This window comes from Zalophus californianus, chromosome 3 (genome assembly GCF_009762305.2).
Source record: "Zalophus californianus isolate mZalCal1 chromosome 3, mZalCal1.pri.v2, whole genome shotgun sequence".
In the NCBI taxonomy this organism is placed as follows: domain Eukaryota; kingdom Metazoa; phylum Chordata; class Mammalia; order Carnivora; family Otariidae; genus Zalophus; species Zalophus californianus.
This window is the reverse complement of record NC_045597.1, coordinates 194,881,837-194,903,680: the sequence shown is the minus strand read 5'-3', so window position 1 is coordinate 194,903,680 and position 21,844 is coordinate 194,881,837. Positions and strand designations below refer to the sequence as shown.

Here is a 21,844-nt window from a genome sequence, read left to right as displayed (position 1 = left end):
CCATGGAAGCCGCTCCTGGAAGCAGGAACAAGACCGAATGTGGGCCGAGCTGCAGGGAGAGGCCGGGAGGGACACCCCGCAAGCCGCAGGGCCTCCCGGGCGGCCGCTGGGCAGCCTGAGCACGCGGGGCTACCGGCTCCGCTTCGGAGGCACGCACTGCGCTCCGCGTCCTTCCCGCCGCCGCGGGGGCGGGGACGCTCAACTCTCTGCCCTGCGGGTGCCTCCTTCAGCACGTCTGTCTTGGAGATCTTTCCCGAGTTGCCCACTTCCCCCGCATTTCAGAAGGCTGCGGGCAGGAGCCACGGCTGATGCGCATTTTCACCGGGGACTGTGGGTTTCCAGCTTTCCAGTCTACCGCGTGCGTCTCTTCACAGACGTCCCAGCGCCTTCCGCACAGCCCTGCTGCCGCGCCCCGGGCCTCCCTATCGTCCGGCCGGCCGTGCGGTCCCCTCGGTCCCTCACCGCGGGCTTGTGCGGCAAATACCGCGCCCTTGCGTGGCGGAAGATGCCTGCAACCTGCTCTGGACTAGAGCTAGGAGACACCACTCCTGCTGCTGATGCGTCAAGCCATCCTTCTGTGTTCCTTTCTCGGCTATAATCCTCCCCACTGCTCCGTCCCTTTGTTCGTCTCCTGGGGCCCCCAACAGAGCACCGCAGACCTGGTGGCATGGAACCACACACAGATTCTTTCACAGTTCCGGAGGCCAGAGGTCCCGAATCCCAGGTGTGGGCAGAGCTGGCCTCTCTGCGGCCCTCGGGGAGGGTCAGTCCTCGCCTCTCTCCTGGTGGCGTCGCTTGCTGTTCCCTGGCTGGTAGCTGTGTCTCTGCAAGGTCTGCCCATTCCGCCACGCGACCTCCCTTCTCCCTGTGTGTCCGTCTGGACAGCTCCCGGTCCAGGCGTGCCTCCTCCAGCACGACCTCATCCTAGCTTGATGACTGCTGCAAAGACCCCTGTCCGAATGGGGTCCCGTTCACAGGTGCGGGGGTAGGACTCAACGTATCTTTATGAGTGACGCCATTCAACCCTCTCAGTTTTTAAGACTGTCTTTATCTTTATGATTCCAAAATTTACTACAATGTGTTAGGTCAAGACTTCATTACCCCTTCTAACCCGAAAACCCACATTTCTCTTCAATTTTTGGGAAATTTTCCCCAGTGTGTGTCTCTGAGTAACAAGTCCCAAAGATGGCTTTGGCCTAATCCCTGTGCGTTGCTAGCTCACGTGGCAAAAGTGACTTTGCAGGTGGGATTAGAATGAAAATCTTGAGGTGGGGAGATCACCCAGCATTGTCTAGGTGGGCCTAGTATCGTCATGAGGGTCCCTGTCATAACAGGGAGGAAAGAGGGTTGGCTCAGAGAGGAGATACATAACAGGGTCTGGGAGAAGCAGGGTCAGAGAGATGCTGGCTTTGCAGGTGCAGGGGGTGGGGGGAAAGGGGGCGAGGGGGCAGGAGTCAAGGGATGCAGGTGGCTTCTAGAAGCTGGAAAAAGCAAGGAAACCTCCAGAAGGAAGGACAACACCTTGATTTTAGCTAGTGAGACCCATGTCAGACTTTTGCCTCCGGAACCATCAAATAAATACATGTTGTGTTAAGCCATTCAGTGTGTGGCTATAGTGGCCACAGGAGAGGCGTGTGCTTGGCGCTTGTGGTTGTGAGCCCCCCTATGTTTGGCTGCTTTAGAACCCTCTTGGGGAGTGCAGGGAGAGCCTGGTGCGTGGGGACACTTTGGGAGCTGATCTACTGGCCCCCACCCCAAGGGGGGGGATCCTAATCTAAAAGTTAAGACTACATAGGCATTGTTAAAGTCTGGAAAGTATAGAAAAAATACAGAATTTGCATAAAAGATTCATAATCTGGCTCACAGGCAACGCTTATAAGTGTTTGATACATTTCTATGCAACCATGGGGGTGGGGGGAGAGGGAAGGAGAGAGGGAACGGGGATGAGGGAGGAAGGGAGGGGAGGTGGGCGAGGGGAGGAGCAGGGTAGAAGTTTTCCCACTTGCTCTGTGGCTGGTGAGCTCTTTCCTAAGTCACCACAATGTGTTATCAACTGCAGTTCGATGACTCTGCCCCGTGTTCCCTGGGTGTATGGAACTATTATTTAATTGCTACTATCTCTGGGTATTTGAGGGGTTTGCACTTGTTCCCCTATTGAGCGAAATCGTGCCTCTCTATTTTCTTAGTGCTGATGTCTGGAAGTGGAGTTGCTGGGTCAGCAGGAGGGGGCATTCTTAAAGCTCTGCATCTGGGTCATGTTATGGGGGGGAGCGTTGTCCCCCATGGAACCCCACTGCCAGGATCCTAACACAGGGCCAAGGGGTCTGAGCTCGTCCAGTGGGCACAGGGCAAAGCGAGCATTTGATCTGGAGCCTGGTGACCCCACCGAGTCTGTGTCCAGAGAGACAATGCTGGCTGGAGCATCTGGGAAGCTGGATGGGAGGCAGAGGAGGGCGGCCCGTTAGGAAGCACCAGAAGGCACCAGGGTTCACCAAACTGGGTTTGAATGTTTCCAAAACTTAAATTCAATCTTAGAAGGTGAAGATTTGCTGTCTGTGGGGGTACAGAAGACCTTGACCCGGGTGATCTCTCCGAGGCTGCCGTTGTCAGGGTGGGGGGTCAGCTCCCCAGGGCTGGCTGGGGCCCCCACCCTGCAGCCCGCGTGGGGCAGGGAGCCAGCCCAGCCGTGTTCCTGAGATCTGGAGGCCTCCTTTACTCATGAATATGTTGTTTTGAAATAATCCTCATTGTTCTGAGATTTCAAAGTCACGGCCAGCAGCTCCAGACAAGCCATTTTCCCCAGTACAAGAGTAAAGCCTGGTCACTGAAGTATACTTGGAAAACTAGAAAAGCAAATAAAAATAAAATTTAAGATCCACATCACTGTATATAGTTCAAAAATCCTCTCAGTTCAAAATAGTATCCATAAGGATACAAAATTAGGGTGTGGTTCTAAAACCTGGATTTTCCCTCAGTAGCACAGGGTGAGTGTGTTTGCATGGCTTCCCTTCACATTCGGGGAGGCTATGTGGGGTTCCGTCCCTCACCCGCCCCCCTCCAGCGGCAGGTCCTCATCCCCGGTGCTCCCACAGACAAGCGTGCTGCAGCTGGGGCTTTGTCACAACCTGAAGAGGGCCCCGGTCTCCACTGGACAGAGGAGAAATGTGAGGCCTGGGCCTGCACAAAGCTAGTGGGTGGGGGGTAGGAGCAAACACCGGGGGACTGGGCAGAGACCCAGGGAGGCCACGGGGCCTGCTCACCACCCAGGTGCCATCCTGCACCCCAGCCCAGCGGCCTTGCGACCTCCTCATGTGGGATACCCTCCCTGCAGTCGCTGGTTGCCCGGATGTCCCAGGACACCCCCTGTGGTCCCGTGACACCTGCTGTCTGACTGCTGCCTCCCACCCACAATCCCAAGTGGTAAGCACTGTCTGCGGCTGGTAATACCCTCCCCTTCTCCATTCTCTTTAACCACTGGGCTTGGGGATGGAGGCTGATGGGTGCCCACTGTGGGGCAAGGGAGCCCCTAGGGGCAGGCTCAGCCATCTGCACCCTCCCCCCATTGCAGCCTGTGTCCCAAGGAGAGGGAGCAAGGCTGTCCCCACCCACTGCCCACCCACGGGGGGCCTTTGCATGCTCTCATCCCTGCCTGGCTTAAGGTCTGAGAGGCCTGGGGAGTCCCCTCTGAGACCTACTCCTAGGGGCAAGGTAAAGTCCAAAAACTGCTCAGCCCTCCCACCAGGGAGGCAGTTCTTGTCCCCCGCCCCCCGCCCCCCGCCGGCCCACTGCCCCTTTGGATGGGGTGAGCCTCTGTGGCCCTCCTGAGATGAGTCAGTTCGACTGGACATTGTCCAAAAAAGCCCACATGTCAGAGCAGAGGCTTCTGGTTCATCTCACCCCAACCCCAGGGCCCCAGAGCAGAGGTTCTGACCCAGTACCTGGGTCACTGGGCCAGTGGGATCATTCTAGGCCGTAGAGGGCAGGGACCCAGAGAGAGAAAACACTTGTGCCTCACTTAAGGCCAGTGGGCCTCGAGATGCCAAGGAAAATCTGAACTCGGGCAGAGAAGCCCCCTTTCAAGGGGGTGGGCACTAAGCTCTGCCCACCAGGGCTCCTATCCCCACAGGCATGACGCCCAGTGGAGAGAGAAACTTCTCTGTGAAGTCCTGGAAGGCTCACCAGACCCCCCCCCCCAACGTTTCTTTCCCCACCCAGCACGGCCTGAACCTGGAAGCCTCAGCTCCCCCCACCGCCTGCCCCTCCGTGGGGGGCCTGGGTGGGCTGTGGGCCTTGGGTGCCTCACAGACCTGGGTCACTGGACAGAAGAGGGGGCCGGCCAGCAGGAGGAAGAACATGCAGCCGCCCGGAAGGAGGCCCCCCTTCCCAGCCTGTGGGGGACTCCCAGGACAGACGCTGGCTGCTGGTGGGGACGACTGTGCCTTCTGGCCCCACAGGACCCCCAGCCTGGAGCCTCGGCTGGGCTGCCCGTCCCTGGGAGCCAGGCTGCCTTCCCAGGGGGGGACTGCCGGACCACCCACAGGGGCAGGGTCACAGCACATAGTACACCTGCTGTGCTCACAGCACTGGGGGGGCACAGAACAGAACAGGGTGCTGGGGTGGCCCTGGGGGGTGAGGGGGCTCCACGAGGGAGGGCTCTGAGTCGGGGGGGGGCAAGCTCCGCAAGGGAGGGAGGACTCCATGGGGGAGGGCTCTTCGAGGGAGGTGGGTTCTGTGGGGGGGGGCTCTACAAGGGAGCCCCATGGGGGGAGGGCTCTGCGGGGCAGGGGTTTCCGCAGTGAGGGGGCTCCACGAGGGGGTTCCCCAGGGTTGTGCATGTGTCAGTAGTGTTCCCTGGCGTGGGTGGACCACTCACTCACTGGCTGTGGGGCATCTGGCTTGTCTCCATTTTGGGGCTGTGATGGCTAGGCATGCTGTAGACATTTCTATTCATGTTTTTCTGTGAAGATAACTTCATTTCTCTAGGATAAATACTCCGGGTTAGGAAGGCTGGGTCATATGCTAGGTGTATGGTTGACTTAAGCAACTGCCCAGGTGTTGTCCAGAGTGGCTGCCCGATTTTGCATTCAGCCCATTTACAACCTATGAGAGTTCTGGTTCTGCATCCTCCCCCTGATGACCAACCATTCCGCTTTGCCTGGGGCCAAGGGATTTCCAGGGATGCAGGACTTGCAGTGTTAAACTGGGAAACTGGGAGAATTAGGGCACTTGCTACTGTCAGTACTTTTCATTTTAGCCACATTCTTTTTTACTTTATTTATATTTAAAGGTTTTATTTATATATGTATGTATGTATGTATTTAAGAGAGAGAGTACTCAAGTGTGCGTGGGCAGGGGAGCAGCAGAGGGGAGAGGAGGGGGAAAGAATCTTAAGCCAACTCTGTGCTGAGGGTGGAGCCCAAGGGGGGCTCCATCTCACCATCCCCCAGGTTACGACCTGAGCCGAAACCAAGAGTCGGACGCTCAATTGACCGAGTAGCCACCCGTGTGCCTCTTTATTTTATTTTTGTCTTCTTTGTTTGAAAAGAATTTTTTTAAAGTAGGTTCAACGCATGGAGCCCAATGTGGGGCTTGAACTCACGACCCTCAGATCAAGACCTGAGAGGAGATCAAGAGTCAGACGCTAAACCAACTGAGCCACCCAGGCGCCCCCCAACTTTTTAATTTTAATTTATTTTTATTTTAGCCATTCTAACATGCCTGTAGAGAGTCCCTCACTAGGGTTTTAATTTGCATTTCCCTGATAGTTAATGATGGTTAAGCACCTGTTCATGTGCTATTTGCCATTCGTATATCCTCTTCAGCCAAGTGGCTATTCAAGTCTGGCCTCATTTTTTTTTTTTTTTAATTGGGTTGTTTTCTAACTGTTGAGTTTAGAAAGCTCTTTATATATTCACTATATGTATATAAATATAGTTGGAAGTGTGATTTACAGTTTTTTTCTCCCAGTCTTGTAGCACGTCTTTTCATTGTCTTAGCAACGTCTTTCTGAAAGCAAAATTTAGAAACTTGTTGAGGTCCACTTTATCACTGCTTTTCTTTATTTGTGTTAAAATACACATTACAGGGACGCCTGGGTGGCTCAGCCAGGTAAGCATCTGCCTTTGGCTCAGGTCATGAGCCTTCCCTCTCCCTCTGCCCCGCCCCTGCTTGTGCTCTCTCTCTCGCAAGTAAATAAATAAAATCTTAAAAAAATACACATAACATAAAATATGCAATACACAGTTCAGTGGCATTAGGTTAATTCACGATGTTGTGTGACCATCACTATTATCTATTTCTACGATTTTTTTTTATCACCCCAAACAGAAACTCTGTCCCTATTAAGTAATACATCCCCCTCCCCAGCCCCCGGAAACCTCTCTTCTTTCTGTGTTTTGAATTGGCCTATTCTTGATGCCTCGTATGTGTGCAATCATATAGTATTTGCCTCTTTGTGAATGGCTTATGGCCCCTGGCATAATTTTTTAAAAAGGTTTATTTATTCTCTTGAGAGAGAGAGAGCGCGTGTGTGTGCAAGCGTGGGTGGGGGGAGGGGCAGAAGGAGAGAATCCAGGACCCATGAGATCAGGACCTGAGCTGAAACCAACAGTCAGATGCTTAACCAACTGAGCCACCCAGAGCCCCTGGAATAATGTGGTGTTTTTTTTTTTTTAACTTTTAAAAAAGATTTTATTAATTATTTATTTGACAGAGAGATAGAGCCAGAGAGCACAAGAGGGGAGGGGGAGCTTGGGGGGAGGGAAGGGAAGGGGAGAGGGGACTGGCAGAGGGAGGCTCAATCCCAGGACCCTGGGATCATGACCTGAGCCCAAGGCAGATGCTTCACTGACTGAGCCACCCAGGCGCCCCTACACTTTTTTTTTTAAAGATTTATTTATTTGAGAGAGCGAGCGAGCATGAGTGGGGGGGGGGGGGGAGGCAGAGGGTGAGAATCTCAAGCAGACTCCCTGCTCAGCAGGGCTCTATCCCGTGACCTATGAGATCATGACCTGAGCCGAAACCAAGAGTCTAATGCTTAACCACTTAACTGACTGAGCCACCCAGGCACCCCTGGCATAATGTTTTTAAGGCTCATGTTGTAACATGTGTCAGAACTTAATTCCTTTTCTAACTCATTGTGTTTTGTTTACCTTAAATTGTGATATAATAGGGCGCCTGGGTGGCTCAGTCGTTAAGTGTCTGCCTTTGGCTCGGGTCATGATCCCAGGGTCCTGGGATTGAGTTCCACCTCGGGCTCCCTGCTCAGCGGGGAGTCTGCTTCTCCCTCTACCTCTCCCCCCTGCTCGTGATCTCTCTCTCAGATATATAAAATCTTTAAAAAAAAGCACAAAAAAATAGTGATATAATACACATAACAGAAAATTTACCATCTTAACAGTTTTTTTTTATTTTTTTAAGATTTTATTTATTTGCAGAGAGAGAACGTGCACAGGCAGAGCAGACAGAGGGGGAAGCAGGCTCCCTGATGAGCAAGGACCCTGGGATCATGACAGGAGCAGAAGACAGACACTTAACTGACTGAGCCACCCAGGCATCCCTCATCTTAACAGTTCTAAGTACATTTGCATATTGTTGTGCAACCAATCTCCAGAACTCTTTTTATCTTGCAAAACAGAAACTGTGGCCATTAAACATTAACTCCCCATTTCCCCTACCCCAGACCCTGGTGCCCACCAAATACTATCTCTATAATATAATTTGGCTCCTTTAGGGACTTCGCATATGTACAACCACACAATATTTGCCCTTCTGCATCTGGCTTGTTTCACTTAGCATAATGTCCTCCGGGTTCCTCCGTGTGGTAGCAGGTGTCAGAATGTCCTTCCTTTTTCAGGCTGAATAATATTCCAGGGCTTGTATACTCCACACTTTCTCCATCAGTCTCTCCAGAGGTACTTGGGTTGGCCAACTGGGCAGGGCCTACAAGACAGGGCATCAGCCAAATGCCCTTCACGGTGGTAGGGGAGGAGGGAACGGAGAGGGAAGAAGGAGGGAGTGGAGAGGGGAGGGGAGGGAGGGGGAGGGAGAGCGAGGGGAGGGAGGGGAGGAGGGAGAGCGAGGGGAGGGAGGGGAGGAGGGAGCGGGAGGGAGGAGAGGAGGGAAAGGGAGGGGAGGGAGGGGAGGAGGGAGAGCGAGGGGAGGGAGGGGAGGAGGGAGAGCGAGGGGAGGGGAGGAGGGAGAGGGAGGGGAGGAGAGAGGGGAGGGAGGGGAGGAGGGAGAGCGAGGGGAGGGAGGGGAGGAGGGAGCGGGAGGGAGGGGAGGAGGGAGAGGGAGGGGAGGGAGGGGAGGAGGGAGAGAGCGAGGGGGGGGGGGAGGAGAGAGGGGAGGGAGGGGAGGAGGGAGCGGAGAGGGGAGGGGAGGAGGGAGAGGGAGGGGAGGAGGGAGAGGGAGGGGAGGAGGGAGCGGGAGGGAGGGGAGGAGGGAGAGCGAGGGGAGGGAGGGGAGGAGGGAGAGCGAGGGGAGGGAGGGGAGGAGGGAGCGGGAGGGAGGGGAGGAGGGAGAGCGAGGGGAGGGAGGGGAGGAGGGAGCGGGAGGGAGGAGAGGAGGAGAGGGAGGGGAGGGAGGGGAGGAGGGAGAGAGCGAGGGGAGGGAGGGGAGGAGAGAGGGGAGGGAGGGGAGGAGGGAGGGGGGAGGGAGGGGAGGAGGGAGAGCGAGGGGAGGAGGGGAGGAGGGAGCGGGGAGGGTGGGGAGGAGGGAGAGCGAGGGGAGGAGGGGAGGAGGGAGCGGGGAGGGAGGGGAGGAGAGAGGGGAGGGAGGGGAGGAGGGAGAGCGAGGGGAGGGAGGAGAGGAGGGAGCGGGGAGGGAGGGGAGGAGGGAGAGGGAGGGGAGGAGGGGCGGGAGGGGAGGAGGGAGCGGGAGGGAGGGGAGGAGGGAGAGCGAGGGGAGGGAGGGGAGGAGGGAGCGGGAGGGAGGAGAGGAGGAGAGGGAGGGGAGGGAGGGGAGGAGGGAGAGAGCGAGGGGAGGGAGGGGAGGAGAGAGGGGAGGGAGGGGAGGAGGGAGCGGGGAGGGAGGGGAGGAGGGAGAGCGAGGGGAGGAGGGGAGGAGGGAGCGGGGAGGGTGGGGAGGAGGGAGAGCGAGGGGAGGAGGGGAGGAGGGAGCGGGGAGGAGGGGAGGAGAGAGGGGAGGGAGGGGAGGAGGGAGAGCGAGGGGAGGGAGGAGAGGAGGGAGCGGGGAGGGAGGGGAGGAGGGAGAGAGAGCGAGGGGAGGGAGGGAGGAGAGAGGGGAGGGAGGGGGGGAGGAGGAGGGAGCGGACCAGGAAGGAGGACAGCAAGGGGGTGGAGAGAAGGGGAAGAGGGAAGGCCGGACGGGGAGGGAGGACGCAGAGGGAGTGGGAGGGGGACGGAGGCCGACGGGGGAGGGGGAGGTTGAGAGGGAGCGGGAGGAGGAGGGCGGGAAGGGGAGGGAGTAGAGGAGTGGGAGGACACACAACGAAGGGCGGCCCCAACCCCTGGCCGCCACGCCCCACCTGGCCCCGCCCCCGGCCCCGCCCCTCCCCGGAGCCGGCTGGGAGACGTGGTCTCGAGCCGCTCCGGGAGCCCGACTCCGAGTCCCAGCGAGCCCCGCGACACAGCTCTGCCCCGGGGCTTGCCGGGACGTGTAGTCCGGCGTCGGCGGGCACCCGAAAGCCGAGCGAGTGTGGGACTCGGTGTCCCAGAGAACCCCGCGCTAGGCCACGACATCGCGCACCGCTCTCGCCGTCGCGGCCGCTGGGCTTTCTCCGGCTGCCGCCGCCGCTGCCGCTTCTTCGCGGGCTTGGAGGGCCCGGGCGTCCCCGGGCGAGAGGAGGCTGCGGGTGGGAGCCTTCGTGGGCACTGAGGAGCGGGCCGGGGGAGGCCGGGATGGAGCCCCCCGGAGGTGGGCGCGCTGCGGGGTGGGCCCGCGCCTGGGGCGGTTGGGGAGGGGGCCGGGCGGTGGGGACAGTGGGGCGGGGGGAGGGCGCCGAGGGACCTGGGGGCGGGGCCCGGGTGGGGGCAGGGCGCGGGGCGGGGCGGGGCTCGGGTGGGGCCGGGCGCTGGGGGCGGGGCTCAGCCGTGGGGGGGGGGGCGCGCGGGGACCCGGCCCCGGGTGGGGGTCAGCGGGCCCGGCGGGAGGGCCCCTGAAGGACCGCCGTGTGGGTGGGGGCGCCTGGCCCGGGGGAGCCCCGTGCGCCCCGATGGAGCGTGGAGCGGGCTGCTCTCCTTGCAGTTGCCTGACGCGAGGGAGCCGGGGCGTCCTGAGCTTGCGGCGGACGGCCTGCGCGCGTCGCAGACATGGCTCACCTCAGGGGCTTTGCCAGCCAGGTAAGAGCGGCTTCCCGGGCGGTGGGTGGCCTGCCGAACGCCCGGGACCTGAGGGCGCGCGGTCACGAGCGCACGTCTGGGCCGCCACGGGGGTGTCTCTCCCCAAACGCGGGGGTTTCGGAAGCGCGGGCCCGCGCAGCAGTGCGGCTGCGGGCAGGGTGGGGGAGCCCGGCGTGTGGCCCCGGGGGCCCGACCGCGGCGGCCGGTGTGCAGTGTCCTGGGGCAGGAGCCCCCAGACTCGCCGAGGCAGCCGCGCCGCGAGCGCCGCGGAGACGGGGCAGAGCCTCGTGCGGGAGCGGAGCCGGGCGGGGGGCCGCCCGGGCGGGGTCCGTGCGCACCTTCGCCCCGGGAGGGTCCTGGAGGGGCCGCGGGGACTGCCCTGCGGGCGCGCCGGCGGGGGGCTGGGGACGTGGGCAGCGGCGTGAGCGGGCGTGCAGGGGGAGCAGAGGCCGGGCGCGTGCTGCCCCGCAGGGGAGGCGGGGAGGGCTGCTGGGCACAACCTGTGGGACCGCGGCCCGAGCCCTCCCGGGAGGGTGCCCGCTGTTCTCCTCGGACCCAGGAGCGCTCGTCATGCCCGACCCCGGGCCGCCTCGAGGGCTCTGGCCCGGCGCGGGCCCCGCTGACTCCGGGGGGCCTTCCAGGTGTGTGCCCCGAGTGTGCCTGGAGCGAGCCCCTGCGGCTGCCGCCGGGAGGGCAGGGTCGGGGCCGCCGGCCCGGGGGGCTGGTCCCCTGCGCTCCCCTCCCTTGTTGCTTGAGAACAGCGTGCGCGGAGGCTGACGTGAGGCCGAGGAAACTACTCGGACAGCCCGGCGTTCTTCCCTTGGTGCCGTTCTCCCTGCAGGGTCATGGCTGGGCCAAGGTTCAGGCGGCGTGCTGGGGGTTGGGATGGTCTGTCGGCACCCTCCGCTGGCCGCTGTGTGCTGAATTGGGGGGTGGGGGGGGGGCTGGGGCGAGGGATGAGCAGCGGGCCCGTGGGCCCGACTTGGGGGCGGAGGAACGGGGGAAGGGCTCGGCTCCAGACCCGGCTCCAGACCCGGGGGGCTCCTGTGGAGCAGGGCGCCCTGGACCGGCTGTGGCCGCAGGCGGGGACTGGGCCTTGCCGCCCGATGCTCCGCGAAGCTAGCAGGTTCTTCGTTCCTTTTGACATTGGTGTCTGGTAAACTGCATGCCCGTGACGCCGGGGGGGGAAAGCTGGCCTCCAGCTGGTTTTTATGGTTTTTAAGAGAGCGCTGTAGGGCAGATTTTGCACCGGGAAGAGAGCCTCACTTGCCTCAGCCCAGTCCTGGCTCTGGTGAGTGACCGAAGCCGCAAAGAAGGCACGCCTGAGAAGGAAGCGGGGTGCGCGCTGAGTGACTTTGTCAAACCCCACCTTGTAAATCCCACGACTGCTGTTCCCACCTGCACAGAATGCCACACGACCACGTGTCACGGGCTTCAGGATTTATTTGCATACTTCAGATGCAAAGGTGCTGACTAGAAAAAAGAATTGAGTTGAAAAAAACATCTTACCTACATGACGGCTATTCAGTACACGTTAACAGGGCACTAAAACCAGTTAGTCCTTGCACTCAGCTTTCCCGTGTTTGTGTCCTGTCATTCCTCTAGCACCCTTACCACACAGGTGCTCTTGCCCCCCCAATTTAAAAGCGGGATGCTTAGAAATGTTAGTTGGCTAGAAGGTGACAGATTGAGGCTTCAAAGCCAAGTCTACCTGGGGCTGAAGCTCTCAACTGTCCCGTAATCAAATGGCAGGACGTGTCTCACTTCAAGGTTTCGTTTTTCTCAGAATAGAAATATTCTGTGCTGTTCTTCTTTTCCTCCTTGAAATACAGGAGGAAAAAAAAAAAAGCTGTGGGAGTAGTTCCCGTGGGTCCCAGAATGAGAAATTGGAGCCGTGAGCTGCGCCTGTCCCTGTAGACCGGTGGTGCTCGGTGTCGGCCCTGGGCGGCCAGGTCACCCCTGCTGCGGGGGTGCGGGAGTGGAGGAGCTGGGGAAAGGACCCCAAAGGAAGGAAGCCTTCTGTCCTTTCAGAGGCCAGTAGACTCGGCCTCTGTCAGTGGCAGGAAGCCTGGTTTTCTCCTCAGATGGTGGTCACTGGGGCCGCGTGGGGCGTGCTCCCCCAGGGCCTGTGCTCGTGCCGTGGCCGGCTCCCCTCCGCCTGGGTGGTTCCTGCCCTGCCCGCAGGCATGGCTACAGGTGCCCTAGCACTGGCTGCCCCACCTGTCGTGTGCTGGGTGGGAATGGCTTTGCTCCCTTCGTTTTGTGGGGTGACATGAACGGTGGCCCCAGACCTGGCAGCTTCGGGGCTGGAGAACAAGGGTCTCAACCAGCAGAGCCACTCGAGCCTTGAGTGATTGTCTAGACTGTGCCTTGCCTAGAAAAGCAGCCCAGACCTGGGAGCTGCTTGCCTTTCCTTCCAGGTGGAGCTGGGAACACGGGGTCCCTGTGATACGCTTGTCGCTTGTCGTGTGAGGGTCTCAGGCAGGGGCGTTCTTGTCACGCTGTCTGCTGACTTGACGGGCCTGCAGGGGTGGAGACTCCAGGAGGGTGAGAGTTGGGGGTTGGGGCCTGGAACTCTGGCTGTGGGGGCCACCGTGTTCTGCTCCCAGGCAAGTGGAGGTCTCACCGCTCTGTCTGGGGGTTTCTCTGGTTGGGCTGCTATGGTGGAGCAGACAGACACACCTTTGGGCCTGTGTGGAGACTGATGCGGTGTTCTCCGCAGGGCTGAGGGTGGGCAGGGGACCCCTGAGAGCCGGAGGTGCAGTGGTGCTGGTTGGTGCTGCCGGGTGTCAGCCCTGCCTGCCCCGGCTCTCTCTCAGGCCACCTCAGCAGAGGGACTTTCTCTCCAGTGACAGAGGACATGATGGCACGGCACCAAATGGACTGGAGTTCCTGGGCGGCGCTCTTGGGGTGTCCTGCGGGGCTGTGGCAGCACGTCTGGGGCAGGGGCAGGGCTGCAGGCTGGCAGTGTGCCGGACCGCATGCCAGGGGCACTGATGGCTGAATGAACGGAAAGAACATTCGGGAAGGTGGTGAGGTGCGGTGTGGGCCCGAGGGGCCGTCTCCCTGACCACATTCCCCCAGGAAGTCCGGGACTGAGCAGGGAATGGTGGGGTTCCCCCCGCCGCCAGAGGTGGAGAAGGCCCTCTCTTTGGCAGGAAGGCGTTTTCATGCTGACTGCTGGCTGGCCGACTGTGCGGGCTGGGAATTGATGGCGTGCCCCTGCCAGGCCTTTCTCTCAGGTCTGGGTGGGTTCTGATCCCGTGACCCACGCCCCCGTCCACACTCTGAAGACAGCTGGGCAGCTGTGACTCGCAGCCCCGTGCCTCACTCGTGCTGGTCTTCCTCAGAGCGTGTGTAGCAGGAACGGAGCTGCCCGGCAGTTGGGCCCGAGAGACCTGAGTGGCGCTCAGCTCTCCATGTCCTGCAGAAGCCTTCAGCCCAGGGGACTTGGCAGTAGCTTTGGCCACATGCATCTGCCGTGCCTTGTCCTCCGCATGCGCTGGCTCTGGGACCAGGCCGCCGGTCCCGGTGAGGAGGTGAGGAGGGCCACGTTTTAACTGGCGGGGCCAGGGTGAGCGCGGACGCCTCACCGGGCTGCCGGAGGGGCCTGCCTCTGGCCCCTTGCCCAGCCTGCCTTGTGTGGGGGACTCTGCGATGCTGCTCTTGGCGCCCTGACCCCTGCCGGGACCCGCTCCACTCAACTCTCCTGCGAAGTTCCCAGCTCCGGGGGGCCCTCGGTCTTCTGGCTTTTGCCTGGTGCTCAGATTCGGGGCTGGGGAAGGTGCTGTGGTGTGTTCAGGTGTGGCCTGTGTGTGCCGGCTCCTCCCTCCCAGTTACACACCTTGGGAAAGGCAGCTGATTGGCAGTTTCTACTGACGTGTGGTCTCACTGTGGGCCTAGCCTGGGGGTGAGTCCGAGGTGGGCTCCCAGGTGTGTGCGGAGTCCATGCTTGGAGGACTCTCCTTGGCACCGTGGGGCACCCATCGCTCCCAGGATGGGCCTTCCCTCAGCACTGGTGTACACAGCAGTCAGTGCTGATGCGTGGTGAGCTGGGATTTTTTTCCTTCTTATGCCTGGCCACGTTAGATTCACGCCAAGATGCCCCCTTGTCGATAGGTGCTTGGGGGTTTGGGAGCAGCCTCTCGAGGGAGGCACCTCCTGGTGGGTCTGAGTCCCCAGGCCCGAGAAAGCCCGTTCTGCCTTTGTTTGGACAAGACGCTGGGCCCCACCCTCGCCTCTGCCCAGGGCCTCAAGCCCCTGCGTGGGTCCTGGGGCACCCCGCCCCTCCTCGTCCCTCTGGAACTGTGCGCACAGCCTCTAACTGAGAACACAGTGAGCGGCTTGGTGTTCTCAGGAGCCTAGGGAGCCATGCAGGCAGGGGCTAGGGGACCCCCCGGGGGTGTTGCCATCCTTCATGGAGCCCCCACGTTGAGCCATCTCAGCCCGACTCAGGGAGGGTCAGCATCAAGAGTGTGGTCCTCAGCCCACGGATGGACGCCTCTCTGCAGCCGTGTCCTGGGGCTCAGACTGCTGGGTGCTCTCTGTCCCAGCTGCTCAGCACCCCTCAGGCCTTGTTTGAATTTCGGTCTGAGGATTGCATGCACTGGTTTTCTGGGATACTTGCGTATCCAGGATTAAGCATCCAGGAGAGCATCAGTTTTCAACTCTGTGCTGGTGTCAGGGTGTAGCTGCCTTGAAGACTGATGTGGGGCGAGAAAAGGGAGCCCTTTCCAAGGGGCATGGCTTGCAGGTGTGCAGGGAGAGCTCGGATAAATGCGTACTGGGTTTGTGTTCTGTTTTAATGCGTGGACTTTGTTGTTTAAGAGTCTCCCGGGCCTACAGGAGAATGAGTGAGTGCCGGTCCATCCCTCATCCCTTTCTGGGGGGTCTCCGCCTGCTACTCACATCTCTAGGCTTTAGTGTGGTCTGTTTGTTCCAAGCGCAGAGGCAGCTGGGTCTGTTCTTACTAACTAGGCCCGTGGTTCGTGAGAGATTCTGGCTGCCGCCCCCACCGTCCCCACGGTCGTACGGGATAGCCTCGCTGTTTCCACGTCCCTTTAAACGTGTCTCTGCGCCTCACTTGGTCCTCCCCACGTGTGGGGCCTTTATGGTCCCTCCACCTGCTCCACGACCTGATCCCTCGCCTAGTACCCGGGCCTCTCTGCTCTCGGAGGATCTTTTCCTCTGTGTGGAGGGTACGTTTAGTTTTTCTGAACAAAAAGGGATAAAAGAAGAAAGGAGAAGAGAATGTGGGTGAGCTCACATACGAGGAATGTGGCTCCTCGTTTTGGGGACGGTCACCTCGGCCCATCCCACTCCCCCGACGGGCTGCCCGCCCTGTGTCCCTGCAGCACTCACGCGTGGACCCCGAGGAGCTCTTCACCAAGCTGGACCGTATCGGCAAGGGCTCCTTTGGGGAGGTGTACAAGGGCATTGACAACCGTACCAAGGAGGTGGTGGCCATCAAGATCATCGACCTGGAGGAGGCCGAGGATGAGATCGAGGACATTCAGCAGGAAATCACTGTGCTCAGCCAGTGTGACAGCCCATATATCACCCGCTACTTCGGCTCCTACCTGAAGGTGCCTGGGGGGTGGGGAGGGCTTGCCCTGTGCTGGGCCTGCTTCGGTAGATGCCAGAGACAGCCGCCCCCGGCCCAGCCTGCGTCTGGAGAGGTGGAGTGATAATGCCCAGTGTTCGTGCGGTTGGAGCTGCGGGACCCTGGAAGTCCCTGTACCTGCTCGGAAGGCCTGGGCTGGGTCTGCCCTCCCGGGGGACAGTGGGGCAGAGAGGCCTGGTCTGAAGGGTGAGGGACCCCAGTAGTTGAACACAGACCCATCTTCACAGTGGAGTTGGTCCCCCAGAAACAGCCGTCCCAAGGGCCAGGTGGGTGTGTAGGGTGTGAGTAGGGTCTAGTTAGCTCTGAAGGGTCATGGTGACCCCTTGCCCGGCTGTGGGCATCTCCTAGGGTTGGGGCAGCCCCCGTGGGACAGCGTCTGGGAGCCCTGCTGGGGGCACTCTGCAACCCCTGCAGCCGGAGCCCAGTGTCAGCTCCTGGGGGGCCTGCCCAGGGGGGAGGGGGATGCTTGGGGTGCAGGTACAGGGAGCCCGAGTGCTGGCTGGGCTTGCCGTCTTCCCAGTCTGGTTTTTGATGGGGTGTGGGCATAGGGGACTCGGCCACTGGTCTGTCTGCAAAGTGGTTGCATTGGGGGTCTGATAGGAGGGGAGCTGGACGGGGCTGCTGGGGCCCTTTTGTGGAGTCACCCCTGCTGGGGAGGGTGTGTCCCGGGGCCCTGGCCCGGCTGTGCCCCTTTGCTCTCTGCCCCGTGCTGACAGGTGTTTCTCTGGTCCCAGAGCACGAAGCTGTGGATCATCATGGAGTATCTGGGCGGCGGTTCTGCGTTGGACCTGGTGAGGTGTAGGCCACAACAGTGGGCAGCTTGCCGTGGGCAGGAGCAGACAGAAGAAGGTTGCTGTGGGGGCTGTACCGGCAGCACCTCTGGACCCACTGTCTGAGGCCCCCTGGCCTCTCCTTTGCCGTTCTGGTGTATTACATGTTACTTAGGAGCCATCTAAGCCGAAAAATGAACTGCTGTTTGCAGTCCCCTTCCACTGCTTGTGCTGAGGGGTCCTGGGCCTGTAGGGTGCAGGTGAGGTGGGGGCCCCCAGGCAGACAGGCTCGGCAGTGTGGCTGGGACCCCGTTTGCAACAGAGAAGGAAGCAGTGCCCTCACTCTCAAGAGAACCTTCCCCACTTCCACCTGACTCAGCACACGGAGCTTCGTTTAATCAGGAGCTGTTGAGGGAACGAGAGGTTCCCGCTGTCCGCAGGGCCCCTCCTCTGGTAGAGAGGTGGTCGAGTCAGGGCCCTGGCGATGGGTCTGGAGTGGCGTGGAAGGAAGGGCTGGTCTGTGTTTGGGGGTGCCTGAGGCCCTCCTCTGCCTGCAGCTTAAACCCGGCCCGCTGGAGGAGACCTACATCGCCACCATCCTGCGGGAGATCCTGAAGGGCCTGGACTACTTGCACTCGGAGCGCAAGATCCACCGAGACATCAAAGGTCCCTGTGCCCCCTGACCCTAGAAGCGCCGGGGTGGGAGGTGGCAGGTCGCTGTGAGGGATGTGCGGCTGGGGGTCCTGGGGGCCCGGGACCCTGTAGCTCAGCGCTTCCGGCCTTTACTCTCTCCTGATGCTGGAAACGGAGCAGTTCTGTCGGATAGAAGGTAGTCGCCTGTCCCTGCTATAGCTCTGTACCTTGTGTGAGCAGGGACAATGCTTTGCTCGTGGTCCTCCATCCAAGTGTCAGCTGTGGGTCTGAGCCCCCTCATCCTGTGGCCAGCCCTGCTGAGCCGGCGAGGCAGCTGGGAGCGGGAGGCCAAGGGTCAGAGTCCCCTCCGCCTGCCGCGCTGTGGCTCTGCTCTTGGGCTTTGTCATGAGAGGCAAACACTGGGAGGGCCCTGGAGCTCGTGCTGGGGGCGCCCAGGTGGGCCCCCCATGCTTTGCAGCTACCCACCCGCAGTGCCTGTGGCCCTGGGTCTCTGGCCCACTGGCTGGAGAGGAAAGCTGAGGTCCCTGAATCAGACGCACTGGGTGTCCCCAGGTGGCCTTGTGCTTCCTTCGGCAGCTGCATGCAGGCTGGGGCCCTGCACGGTGCTGAGGGTGACACCTGCTGTCCTTTGTCGAGCAGCCGCCAACGTGCTGCTCTCAGAGCAGGGGGACGTGAAGCTGGCAGACTTCGGGGTGGCGGGGCAGCTCACAGACACGCAGATCAAGAGGAACACGTTTGTGGGCACCCCCTTCTGGATGGCACCCGAGGTCATCAAGCAGTCGGCCTATGACTTTAAGGTGGGCACGCTGGTGGGTAGGAGGGTGGCTGCGGCACAGCCTGGGGAGCCCCCGGCAGCCACGGTCCTGTGTGGGTCTCTGTCCAGGCCGACATCTGGTCGTTGGGGATCACAGCCATCGAGCTGGCCAAGGGTGAGCCTCCCAACTCTGACCTCCACCCCATGCGTGTCCTGTTCCTGATCCCCAAGAACAGCCCGCCCACCCTGGAGGGCCACCACAGCAAGCCCTTCAAGGAGTTTGTGGAGGCTTGCCTCAACAAGGACCCCCGATTCGTAAGCCCTGCCCCGTGGTGGCGCCCAGGGCCCCGGCTCCATGGGGCGGGCTGGGAGGGGCCTGGGCGGTGACATGCGGTTGGGCTGCCTGGGAACCAGGCCCCGTGGGAGGTGAGTGGGCCTGAGGCCCCTTCCCTGTGCCAGGTGTCCCCCCTGCTCCAAGCCCCTCCTGATCCTAGGGTGGGACCCGCCAGCGGCCCAGCTCTAGGGGAGCTCCCCCACCCCCAGCCTCCTGGCTGCCTCCTCCCACTGGGTCCCCCGGGGAGCACTGAGCTCCAGGGCCTGAGGGCAGAGCTCAGCTGTCCCTGGCACCGGGTGACCTGCATCCTTTTCCCCGGCAGCGGCCCACTGCCAAGGAGCTCCTGAAGCACAAGTTCATCACGCGCTACACCAAGAAGACCTCCTTCCTCACCGAGCTCATCGACCGCTACAAGCGCTGGAAGTCGGAAGGGCACGGCGAGGAGTCCAGCTCCGAGGACTCGGACATGTAGGGGCCCTTCCGGATGGCGCAGACCCTCACGGCCTTGGGCCATGGGCCCCTGAAGCCCAGGCGGGCCTACTTAGCATTTAGGGCTGTGAGGTGGCCTCCAAGATAAATGGGAGGCTAGACCAGGTGTGGGCCTTGGGACTCCCGATCCCAGCCCCCAGGGCCCTCACAACCCTTGGCCTTCCACCCCAGCGACGCAGATGCTGAGGACGGAGAGCAGGGTCCCATCTGGACGTTCCCCCCCACCATCCGGCCAGGCCCGCACGGCAAACTGCACAAGGGGGCAGCCCTGCACGGCCCCCCGAAGGTCTGAGCTGGCCGGGGGTGGGCGCTGCTTCTGGGGGTGGCAGGTGCCCTGGCGTGGGTGCTCCCACGGAAGCGTGGGGGAGGGAGCACGCCTGCCCCCTGGGTGTGCAGCCTTTCCTCTGCCCTGCTCACCCTGCTGTCGCTTTGACCCTGCAGTCTGCGGAGCCCGTCAAGAGGCAGCCGAGGTCCCAGTGCCTGTCCACGCTGGTCCGGCCTGTGTTTGGAGAGGTGAGGGCCGTCGTGCCGCCCGCAGACGCTTTCCACGCGCTGTTGCACGAGGTTCACAGTGAGGGGTGCCGCCAGCCCGCCCTGCGTGTGGGGTTTCCGGGCCCCTCGGGACCCACTGTGGTTGGGCCCAGATCTGGGGGCCAGGCTTTCTGAGCAAAGAAGTGGTTGGGACAAAGTCCCTTCGTGTGACCTTCCCGCGCTCTCAGCCGGCTGGGGTCCTTGAACAGAACTAGGGTTCTGTGACTCTTTATTCTGAATCGTAAACACGGGCCGGGCACCTGTTCAGAGAGCCTGGGAGGCTCCGTTCTCAGTGTTGGATGTCCGGCCCAGGGCAGGGAGGCCTCAAGGGTGACTCCCCGGTGGTCCTGTCACCCTCCACGCCACCTGCTGATGGGTGATTGGTCACACCCCAGGAATGCGATGCAGCCAGGTTCCCCACAGCCCGTCACGGGCCTGGTGCCCACCGAGGTGGCAGCAGCACCCGGAGCCCAGGGAGCGAGGACGGGATGCTGAGAGCCTGTCTGAGGGAAGGGGTGGGTGGAAGGGCATCTGCGTACAGGCAGGAGCGCGCCCACCCAGCGGGGTCTGGCATTGCAGGGGAGGAGCTCGGAGAGGGGGAGGTGGCAAGAGAGGGGCGGTCGCGGGTCGGGCGCCCGGAGCTGGTGGGGCTCAGCCGGAGCTGGTGGGGCTCAGCCGCGGCGTTCGCCCGCGCCGGCAGCGAGGCAGGGCCTGGAGGGAGGTGGCAGAGCGTCGGAGGGGAGGGCCGGGGCCGCTGGCGCCCCTGCACGTGCGTGGGGAGCACGGCCCCACCCAGCCTGTCAGGCACACCCGCGGTGGCTCCTGATTCCGTGGGCCGGGCCTGAGGTCGGGGCTGCTGGGGGGGTGTTCTGGGAGGCACGCAGGCTCCCTCCCTTTTTGCTTCTGTGAGGAGTGCGGCGGGAGCGCGCGGTTGACCTGTTTCTAACTGCTGCCTGCCAGGTCAGCTGGAGGGCGGGGGTCCTCCGTCCGGTTCCCGCCGCGTGGGTGGGAGGGGGCCGGGGGCCAGCATGTGTGGATCTGGCCGTGCGGGGCACTTGGGGGTTTGAGCTTCTGTGACTCTCAGTTGGGAGGAAGCCACGTGGTTAGCCTGGCCCCCCTCAGTGCCAGAGGCCGGCAGAGACCCCTCTTGAGAACCAAGCCCTGAGATGGCCTGGGGCGTGGGGGCGGGGCAGCCCCTGCCTTCCGCGGCGGCGCCCTCGGCTCTGCCTCCACTCCTCACCAGAGCCTCGGGGACTTGGTGGCACCCAGCCCGTCCCCGCTTCGTGGTGGAAGGACTGCTAGGTCTCTGGTGCAGGTGGAGGTGCGGTGCGCCGGGTCCCACACATGCGGGCCCCGGGGACGGGCTGGGGAGCCTTTGGGGCGAGCCTCTCGCGAGAGCCTCCCCGCCAAGGGCCCCGGGCTCGGGCAGGAGCTCACGGCTGAGGCGCACGGGGGTTTCTCGGCAGCTCAAGGAGAAGCACAAGCAGAGTGGCGGGGGCGTGGGGGCGCTGGAGGAGTTGGAGAACGCCTTCAGCCTGGCTGAGGAGTCCTGCCCTGGCATCTCGGACAAGCTGATGGCTCACCTGGTGGAGCGGGTGCAGAGGTGAGGCCCTCACACTGGGGACGAGGCTGTGCGCCTCTCTCCCGCTCTCCCATCGTACCTTCCGGTCTGCCTGCCTTTAGCGGCCGTGCCCACGGGCTCGATTCAGAGAGCAGGGCGCCTGCTGGGCGAGCCCCCCGGAGCCCCGAGCCTGCGGCCCGCCCTGTGCGGCCGCCCACTGCCCACTCCCCCGCGGCGGCGGCGGCAGCGCGCCCGGTCTGCGCTCCAGGCCAGGCTTCTTCTCCGCAGGTTTTCGCACAGCAGAAACCACCTGACGTCAACCCGCTGAAGGGCGCGGCTGCTCGTGGAGCGTGGGGAGAAGGGTCTTTGTGCGGAGCTCGTCAGGCCTGGGCGGACTTGGAACCCCTGTGCTGCTGCGGCCACGTGGGCCTCGCTGCTGGGTCACAGCCTCCGCCCCTTCCCGGCAGCGGAGCGGCGAACCCCGCGGCGCCCTGGACTGAGGAGCGGGGACTGTTGGGCCCGTCCGCCTCCTCCCCTGCCCAGGGGCCCACGGTGGCCACGCCGGTCGTAGATTGGCCTGGTGGTGTCGGATCAGGTACCGCGTCTCCAAAGTACTCGAGTCAGCCAGAACTGGTTGTGGTGGTGTGGTTTTGGTTTTGTTTTTGTTTCTAAAGAAAATGAACTTCGTTTCCCTAAATGTTCTGAAGTTAAGGTGTTAGTTTTCATAGAATATGGAGAGGCTCCTGCCACTTTGAATAAAGACCTGAATTGGAGAGATGCTGGCGGTGGGTGGGGCCCGGTTCCTGGCTTCTGAGTCCTTGTCCTGG

The 21,844-nt window shown here is 61.8% G+C and overlaps 1 protein-coding gene across 4 annotated transcripts; it reads left to right on the top strand.

Moving 5' to 3' along the window:
- Positions 1-9,682: 9,682 nt before the first annotated feature.
- Positions 9,683-21,794, top strand: STK25 (serine/threonine kinase 25). Of its 4 annotated transcripts, none has more exons than XM_027588252.2 (13): positions 9,683-9,814; positions 10,207-10,301; positions 13,652-13,840; positions 15,656-15,886; positions 16,659-16,715; positions 17,252-17,360; positions 17,988-18,145; positions 18,232-18,417; positions 18,759-18,904; positions 19,097-19,211; positions 19,367-19,438; positions 20,923-21,059; positions 21,306-21,794. In XM_027588252.2, the coding sequence occupies exons 2-13, from the start codon at positions 10,272-10,274 to the stop codon at positions 21,343-21,345; spliced, it is 1,470 nt and encodes a 489-aa protein (XP_027444053.2). In that variant the 5' UTR covers positions 9,683-9,814; positions 10,207-10,271; the 3' UTR covers positions 21,346-21,794. The 4 variants fall into 4 exon arrangements, with proteins under 4 accessions (XP_027444053.2, XP_027444056.1, XP_027444052.2 ...); XM_027588251.2 differs by having other exon boundaries at positions 9,738-9,876; XM_027588255.2 differs by lacking the exon at positions 13,652-13,840.
- The last annotated feature ends 50 nt before the right edge of the window (positions 21,795-21,844 follow it).

Excerpts from the sequence above, each read along its gene's own strand:
- STK25 (XM_027588252.2), top strand. The coding sequence starts at position 10,272 with ATGGCTCACCTCAGGGGCTTTGCCAGCCAG. Across the intron at positions 17,361-17,987 it reads GATCCACCGAGACATCAAAG|CCGCCAACGTGCTGCTCTCA; the intron begins GTCCCTGTGCCC and ends TTTGTCGAGCAG. Across the intron at positions 19,212-19,366 it reads CCCTGCACGGCCCCCCGAAG|TCTGCGGAGCCCGTCAAGAG; the intron begins GTCTGAGCTGGC and ends TTGACCCTGCAG.